Source organism: Eleutherodactylus coqui, chromosome 13 (assembly GCF_035609145.1).
Source record: "Eleutherodactylus coqui strain aEleCoq1 chromosome 13, aEleCoq1.hap1, whole genome shotgun sequence".
NCBI lineage: Eukaryota > Metazoa > Chordata > Amphibia > Anura > Eleutherodactylidae > Eleutherodactylus > Eleutherodactylus coqui.
This window is the reverse complement of record NC_089849.1, coordinates 119,045,399-119,054,452: the sequence shown is the minus strand read 5'-3', so window position 1 is coordinate 119,054,452 and position 9,054 is coordinate 119,045,399. Positions and strand designations below refer to the sequence as shown.

Genomic DNA, 9,054 nt, shown 5'->3' with positions numbered 1-9,054 from the left:
TGTCTTACTTTCGGGGTATGTCTTATATTGGAAAAAAATTGTGCATTACCGTATTTTAAGCAGGAGGCGGCAGTGACAAGTGCAGGGGACGGCGCGGTGACGTATGGAGAGGGGGGCGGCGCGGAAGTGGGCAGGAGGCGGCGCTCATTTGGATCAGACAAAGGCGGCAGACGCGGTGATGTATGGAGGGGGGGCGCTCATTAAGATCAGAGGGAGGTGGCAGACGCGGCGACGTATGGAGAGGGGGACGGTGCGGACGTGGGCAGGAGGCGGCGCGCAGCTAGATGAGAGGGAGGCGGCAATACCCCCGTGTTTCCCCGAAAGTAAGACATATGTCTTACTTTCGGGGTACGGCTTACATTGGCCGACCCCCCTGAAACCCCTGATACGTCTTACAATCGGGGGTGTCTTACTATCGGGGAAACACGGTAGTAATGTACTTAAACTCCTGTCCTCATACATACAGACCCTGGTATTAATAGCGCTTTAAAATAAATAATAATCTGTGATTCTGGACTCCAGGAAAGATGAACGACAACCAAAGGTTATATAGGTAGCCACTGACTGCTTTTTGTAGCTTTCAAATGTGCGGATTCGCCCAATATGGCCATAACTATATCTCTTACAGGTTTTATCCAGCCTTACTGCGGTATCTAGTTTTTACTCTATGGCCAAAAATATGTGGATATCTCTCTAGTTATTCAGCCTCCCCCACTGCAGACAGGAGCATAAGGGGGAAGAACAGCCATGTAATCTACATGTACAAAGATTGGTGACAGTATGCCACTGTCAACGGATGCCACCTTTGCCAGAAGCTACTTTGTGGATCTGCTCAATCAGCCCTCGCCATCGGTAAGTGCTATTATTGTGAAGTCTAAAGGGCCATTTACACGGGACGATTACCACTTACAATTCGCTCAAACGAACATAATTGAGCGATAATCGTCCCGTGTAAATGCAAAAAAAAAGTTCACTTCTCATTATCAGTCATCATAAAAAACAATGCTGGATCGCAGAATTTTCGTTCCGTGTAAACGCCCCCCACTTTTTGAAGAAAACATTTTTTTATTATCCAAATAAAGTTTTTGTTTTTAAATTGTTTTTCCAAACCCTTGGAGGAGCTGGACCTCTTGCCAGCACTTGTTATATATGTCTGGTGGAGCGCCCATGCTCCATCCATCCTCATCATTACACATTACCAGTGACAACACGTTCCCATTCTTACATGACTGACGTGAAGTTCAATGTCTAAAACCCCCTTCCAAGCCTCACAGCCACATCAAGGGCCATTCAAAGGGCAGAATAATCCCATGTGGGAACAGTCAGCGTGTGGTGGCCATTTATATGAAAGGAAAAGCTCTAAATGCTTATTTTTTATTTCATTTTTTATGGCTCCGTGTTATTAGCCATGTAGACGGCTGAGAGGATGACTGTTGGGGTCTTTATAAGATTAGTGATAATTAGTCCATAAAGCCCTCCACCCCCAAATTAGTGGTCCTTTAACTAAGACTTAAACAACTAGTTCCATCCGTTCTCACCTTCCAATGGACTTATCGCGTTGTCAGCCACTTGCGTTATGGAGAATCGGGACACAGCAGTTGGAGAGACGCTGAATCGGGAAAACTGAACAGGCAGCTGTGGCTTCTGGACGGGCACAGGAATGGGCGCAGGTGTGGGCATGGGTATGGCAGCAGAAGTGCTGCCAACTTCAGTATTCAGCACAACTGGTGTGAGTGAAGTTATAAAGGAGGATTTCACAGGTTTAATAGGCAAGGCTTCGTCCCACTCAAACTCAGCACTGCCTGCAAGTGATAGATAAGAAGCGTTAGTCCATCTCTGCTGCAAGATAAATGCTAGTCACTGATACATACTGGCAAAGCACAAGGATGAGACATACTAGTAAAGCCGAGTGACAACCAACTTCCTTTGTTAAAGACTGAATTGTCAGCTGAAACATTGTAGCTTTTGTATATGGAAGAATAAAGCAGCCCAGTTTTGCAATAACACAGTATAAGGTGTCGTTACACAACCAAGATGGCTGTGATGTAGTGTTTTTACGTCCTGCAATTGCAGGACGTGTATGGAGGAAGACAGCGCTGCTACCTCCCTCCATACAGCGCGTGTGTCAGCTGTTTATTACAGCTGACACCCGCGGGCAATAGCTGCAATCGGCCACACGGCCGATCGCAGCTATTAGCCCTTTAAATGCCACTGTCAATTCTGACAGCGGCATTTAAATCCCCCGAACAATGTTCGGGGGTCCTGTACGGCCCCCCCGCCGTGAGATCGGGGGAGCCGTGCAGGTGTCATGGGTGTAGTCCCCCCTGGGGACTGAAAGAAAGTGTAAAAAAAACAATAAAGTTTTACTAATTATTTTTTTTTAAAAAGTAATAAAAGTAAAAAAAAAAAACCCTTTGCCATATTTGCAATAAAAGAGTCTAAATAATAAAGCAAAAATACATATTTGGTATCGCTTTTTCCGTAAAAGTCTGATTTATCAAAGTAATTCATTATTTATCGCGCACGGTGAATGTTGTCCGAAAAAAAAAATAAAGAACGCCAGAAATGCACTTTTTTGGTCGCCCTGTCTCCAAGAAAAAATATAATAAAAAGCTATCAAAAAGTCGTTTGTACACAAAAATGGTACCAACGGAAACGTCAGGACATACCGCACAAAATGAGCCCTCACACAACTATGTCGCCAAAAAAATAAAAACGTTATTGTGTGCAGAAAATAGAGACAGAAAATAATTTTTAAAAAATAAAATATCTTTAAAAAAAAAAATACAAGTAGTACAGCAAAAAAAAAACTATACAAGTTTGATATCGCAGTAATCGTACTGACCCAAAGAATAAAGGTATCAGGTCATTTTTGTTGCAGTCTGTGCGCCGTAGAAACAGGAAGCACCGAAAGATGGCAGAATGGAATTTCTTTTCAATTTCTCTCCACTTGGAATTTTTTTAAAGTTTTTCAGTACATTATATGGTACATTAAATAGTACCATTCAAAAATACAACTCGTCCCGCAAAAAACAAGCCCTCATACAGCAACGTCGATGGATAAATAAAGGAGTTACGACTTTTTAAAGGGGGGAAGAAAAAAATGAAAATGGAAAAAAGCAAAAAAGCTCCGTCACTAAGCGGTTAATAGACTAAGAAAGGGAGACCCTATGGATGACCGGGTGACAGACATGTTGGCTCTCATGGGCTGATTCTTCGAATAGCGGTGGCAGCTACTTCCCGTCCAAAAAACTGAAGGAATCCAGAGCACAAACAGCTGAGTTTACAGGGGGCTTCACACGGGGGTATGCGCAATTATGCCTGTCCCAGTGGACTTTTTTTGCGCTATGAACAAGTCTTTGTGTTTAGGTAAGAGTATCTTCACATGGGCGTGTTCTTGTCCCGTTATACGGCCACATAACGGGATGAAACAAAACCATTGATTTCAATGGTTTTGTTTTCACTAGTGGGATTGTTGCCTGTTAGTTGGCCGGGCAAGAAAAGATAGGACTTGCCCGATTTTTCCCACATGCAGTTAATACTCCATAGGGCAGGACCTATCTTCCAATGTTTTTTCAAACTCCTGCACTATGGCGTGAAGTTTGAACAGCCAGAGAAGGTAAAAAAAACAAAACCTGTTCATGCGCAACTACGCTCCATAGCAGCAAGCATAGTTGCATTGTAACAAGCCTGTCAGCTGTGTGAGCAGGACCTTAGGCAACGAAGGGGGTTCATGTACACTAAGAGGGGCGGTGTAGATAGTGGTATCTATCGATGATGGAAGATGAGACTGGGAAAATGACAATCACTTGATTATTTGGGTAACTTTTGCAGTGGAGCCCCATGATTACCTCTTTACAGATCATTCAGACTGTCAGGAAGCAGAGATGTTGAAAACCGGGAAATATTGAAAATAACGGGTGTCGTTCAAGTCCTGCTTCAATAAATGTATTACTCAGCAACCAAGTTACATGAGAGGCTGTTTTCTGATTTATATAATGCACAAGATATCAGGTTTTATCCACGTTCCACTGTGAACCCCATGGGTGAATTTGGGGAGGCAAAAAACCCTATGATTAAGAACGAGTGCGACTCGCCGAATTAGAATGCCTTCTGTGCCATATCGCACCACAAACTCTATGGGCCGTTCTTCTTTGCAGAGCCCACGGTAAACAGCCTCTCCTATCCTGGACATGCTGGAGAATTGATTAATGCCACAACTGAATAATGACTCTGATGGTTACATCTACTTGCAGGACAGTGTACCACCCCAATTTTGCCTTCAGGTTCATGTCAATCTCAACAACGCCCTGCCTCAAGCCTGAATTGGAAGACCAAGCTCTCATGCAGTGGCTTCTGCCTGACTTAAGGCCCTTTTACGTGGAATGATTCGTTCAAAAAATCATTCAAATGAACGATAATCTATCCATGTAAACGCAGCCAACAATTGAACGATGAGCGCTAAATCATTTACTGATTGTTCATTGTCCATTTTACGCAGGCCTAGAAATCATTGTTGGCTCGTTCGCTAATCGCTCGGTTTAAATTCCGACCATTCAGTCGTTTTCAGTTACTTATACAGCGAATGCAACAAACTGAACGATTTCTCCTTTGAATGAGCAACGATGTATCTGCTGTCTATACGAGGTGAACTCTGACAACGTCCGCTCATCCAAATGATATATCTCTTGGTGTAAACGGATCCTTGGCGCTGTGCAATTTTTCCTTTTGAGGTTACATCAAGGGCAAACCGTACTTGCCGCCTCAGCCACGTAACCTTGAGAAATTGCGAGTAAGAAGAGTAAGAATGTAGGAAGTCACTCGCTGAACGGCAGGCATGTTAGCAGAGGCGGGGAAAAGTTTGATGTTTTTCTTGTCTCCCACGAGGCTGACATTGTAAGGATGTAACAAGGAGGGTTGCTGGGTAAGACACTGACTAAAGTGGAACTTTACAGATGCCCAGTGCATAAAGTTTTTATTATATTCTGATGACGCTTTAACCATTTGCACACATGTAGATGAGCGCATATAGTGGCCTCTTTGTACTCATTTTCTATGTGTAGGAAAGTTCTCCATTCAAAGCTGCACTGATTTACTGGATTATCTCCTATGTGTCAGCTTAAAGCAATGTACGTCACAAATCTGTCTGCATCAGGCCATACGGGAACATGGCATCTGCTTACAGACAGTAATCTCAAGCACCGTAACAGTTAATCCATGCATGCGTATATCCAACAGTGTCACGTTAAAGATGATGTACGCCTCCGCAACCAATCTTTCTCTATTGCTGCAATGCATATAAATTGAAAAATTGAAAAATCTGCAGCAAATCCGCATCAAAATCTGCACCATTTGGTGCGGATTTTCTGCAGATTCCACCCCTTCAATTGAATTTAAATTGAAGGGTTAAAATCTGTTACAGATCTGCACCAAATGGTGCAGATTCTCTGTGGATTTTTTCAGGAACGGAAAATCTGCAGCAAATCACCTACATATGACGCTACCTTACATGGGCGGATTTACAATGCATTATCTGCATGCTGTGTTTCTGTGGGTACAATAATCGACTACTGCTGTTGTGGATCGTGCTGCACGGAAAATCTGCTGCTCTCCTAATCTGCAGCTGCTGTTGTGGATTTGCTGTATAATTTGGCCTATCCAACCGTAAATTCGCACGGTTTCCGCACCAAATCAACTGCTAAAATGATCATGCTGTGGATTTAATTTCTCCACCATGGGTTAGTGTAGATTTTATCCACAGCATATGGAAAAGATTTTGAAAAAAATATATATATAAATGTTGTGGAATGGAAAATCTGCAGTAAATCTGCCTTAGTACCCTAAGGCTGCCTGTCCACGGGCGTAGCGATACCCCGCCGCGGATCTGACAGGCTCACCGCAGAGAATCGCAGCCCGCGAGCGGAGAATCGCTATGACCCGTGGACAGGGAGGCTGTGCTTTCCATAGCAACGCTATGGAGAGCGTTCACTGCATTCCCCGCGGCCGGATTATCGCCGCGGAGAATGCAATGAAAATTCGCCCGTGGACAGGCAGCCTAGGGGGATTTACTGCGGATTTTCCATTCCACAACATTTATTTATGACAAGATTGTGTAATATGTTGCGGATTCTCTGCACCAAAATATCCGCTGAAAGGTTTAGTGCAGAACCATATCAAAACTGAATGTGTTACCTGGGAGTTCGAAGGGGGATTCATCCCCTCAGTTGAAGAGGTGCAATCTATGCGTAAAATCTGCAGCATTAATTGACATGTTCTGGATTAAAAATCCCCACCGCAGGTCAATGTTGGGCCTTAGTCAGACGGGCGTTTTTTCGCGCGATTTGCGGATCGCATGACGGATGCGCATCCGCAAATCGCGTGACCGATGCGCGCAAGTCGCCCGCAAATCGCCCGAAAATCTGCTCCTAGCCGCGTTTCATTAGAAACGGGCCGGAGCTGTCCAGCGCATTGCATTCAATGGAGACGGCAATAGAACCGCCTCCATTTAAAGCAATGCGCTGCGGGCGAGTGTGGGATGAATTGTCGGTAAGGGCTTAAATATATAAGCCCTTCCCTGCAATTCATCCTAAAATGTGTTAAAATAAAAAAACATTGTATACTCAACTTCTCCCGGCAGTCGGAGCTCCGTGCGGCCGTCCTGCAGTGGGTGTGAAGGGGGTGTGAGTCAGACCTGCCCCCTGATTGGCTCAGCGCTGAGCCAATCAGAGGCATGCCTCACTCACACCCATTCATGAATTCATGAATGGATGTGAGTCAGACCTGCCCCTGATTGGCTCAGCGCTGAGAGGCAGCAGTCACTCACCCATTCATGAATTCATGAATGGGTGTGTGAGTGAAACCGGCCTCTGATTGGTCAGGGCTGTGACCAATCAGAGGCAGATCATTCAGCAGGCGGGGATTTTAAAGCCCCGCCGGCTGAATAGTGCCGAGAAGCAGTTCAGGAGAACTGACAGCGGCCGCGGCTGGACTCCGGCTGCAGCGGAAAGGTGAGTATACAATTTTTTTTTATTTTAACACATTTTAGGATGAATTGCAGGGAAGGGCTTATATATTTAACCCCTTCCCGACAATTCCCCCCGCGCACGCCGGCAGCCCATTGCTTTCAATGGAGCCGGCTGTATTGCCGCTCCATTGAATTCAATGGGCAAACATCGTTCTTCTCTGCCACAGCTGTAACAGCTGTGGCAGAGAAGAATGATTTGTCTTCTTTATGTTCTCAATGGGGTCGGCGCTGCTGCCGCCGGCCCCATTGAGTGCATATACAGAAGAGAACAGGAATCGCAGATAGGTGCGATCTGCGATTTTTTGTTCTATAATTTATCGGACGAGCGCATAAAAAGCGCTCATGTGTCCGATACCATTGCAAAGCAATGGTTTTATAAAATCGCCGGACGCATGCGCATGTGCAAATCGCGGCTAAAAACGCCCGTCTGACTAAGGCCTTATGCTGCAGATTTTCTCCACAGTGTCTGAATGACATTTCGTGGCATCTCAACCACATTGCCTGTACTGTAAAGTGAGGTGGAATTTCCACAGTCAATTTAAATCCACAGTATTTGTGTGACATGAACAAACCATAAAGATTTCTTTTTCCATTTTTTTGCAGGTCTCCATGGTAACAAACTATAATAAAACTTTTGCAATACTGGTATGCTTTTGTAGAGAAAGTTCTTTTCGTCTGTCCCTTTCTTTATGCTAACATGCATTTGATAAATTAGCAAGAAGTAGAAATAGAAAGGGACTTTGTAAGATCATATTACTTGTTTGTAGTCTGTTACCATGGAGATGTCTGCATAGGTGCTGTAGACACAAAGCGGTAAGAGATTTTAATCAATCTATTGCAAAGTCACTTCACTTTTCATTTTAGATGCATTGGAATAAAGCAAAAAACAAAAATGCTGGTTGCAAAGGAGGATATATCCTTTAAGTGCAGCAACCAGGGCTGCAGACGGTTGGTTACATTGTGCGGATTCATTTTCCTTTTGGAAACCAAAATCAAATATATGTGTATATTTTGTAGTGAAAGGCTGGCACACCGCTTCCTCCAGCCAAGAGACCTGCCTACGCTCAGCCAATCAGCATCACTAAAAGAGCTGACTGCAATGCTGATTAGCTAAATTAATTTGATAGATGGCCATTTACTCAAATTACATTTTTTACATGACTTGTTCATTCAGCAGGGGGCACCAGTGTGCAGCCCCCAAAAGAGTTGATCAAGATGCTTTTAGGAGTGGTTAATTCCTGGTGACGCCTGTCTAATCCAGTCTGTAGCACAACATGAGAACATAACCCTTAAACTCCACACAAGTGTTTATGTAGCGTCCCCTCCCTCGCCCTTCCAGAACATTCCTTGTCATTATTTTTACCTAAGAGGTTGTTTGCTGATTCCTTAAAAGTCATCTCCTGCAGCACAGTAGGAAGTTCTGGGAATTCCTGATCCGGTGGCTCCAGTGTTGGGCTCTCCTTGAACCAAAAAAACAGGACAGGTCCTAAGAAGGCCTTTACAGTGTAGACAGAACCAAAATCTCTCCATTCTACTACATGTACCATCATCCATCAGCATTAAGACTTTTACAAATCTACCATAGCACTAAGGAGGCAAACAGTTCAGGACGGGCTCCACAGCAAAATTAAAGTCTACTTCCATCTCCTAGAGTATAAGTCCCAGTTGCAGATTCCATTTGGCCAGGTAAGTTTCCTCCACCCCACTATGAGTGCTTAAAGGGAACCTGTCACCAGCTATGATCTCCATAATCTATGTTATGGTGCTCATAGAGCAGGTTCCCAAGAGTGGAGGTAGGTATTTTTTTTTAATACATTTACCTGCCTCATGTGCCCACACAGTCCGCACATGGACTTTTAGGGCTAGGCAAGGGCATTGGGGGGCAGGTAAGTATGAAAAAAATGCCTCCCTGCACTCCTGGGAACCTGCCCTTTGAGCACCATAACTTAGTTTATGGTGCTTATAGCCAGTGACCCTCACTAAGGAACCCAATTGGGAACTGTCACTCAAACGTTGAGCCTCATCATACT

General features: G+C 44.3%; 1 protein-coding gene across 1 annotated transcript in view; it reads right to left on the bottom strand.

Annotated features, from left to right (window-relative positions):
- AATK (apoptosis associated tyrosine kinase) overlaps positions 1–9,054 on the bottom strand; it is an 82,325-nt gene that overhangs the window by 8,503 nt on the left and 64,768 nt on the right. Inside the window, exons 11-12 of the mRNA XM_066586672.1 lie at positions 8,388–8,484; positions 1,539–1,802 (exon numbers count right to left, since the gene is read on the bottom strand). Of these exons, the coding sequence (XP_066442769.1) occupies positions 1,539–1,802; positions 8,388–8,484 (361 nt within the window). The remainder of the gene's footprint in view (positions 1–1,538; positions 1,803–8,387; positions 8,485–9,054) is intronic.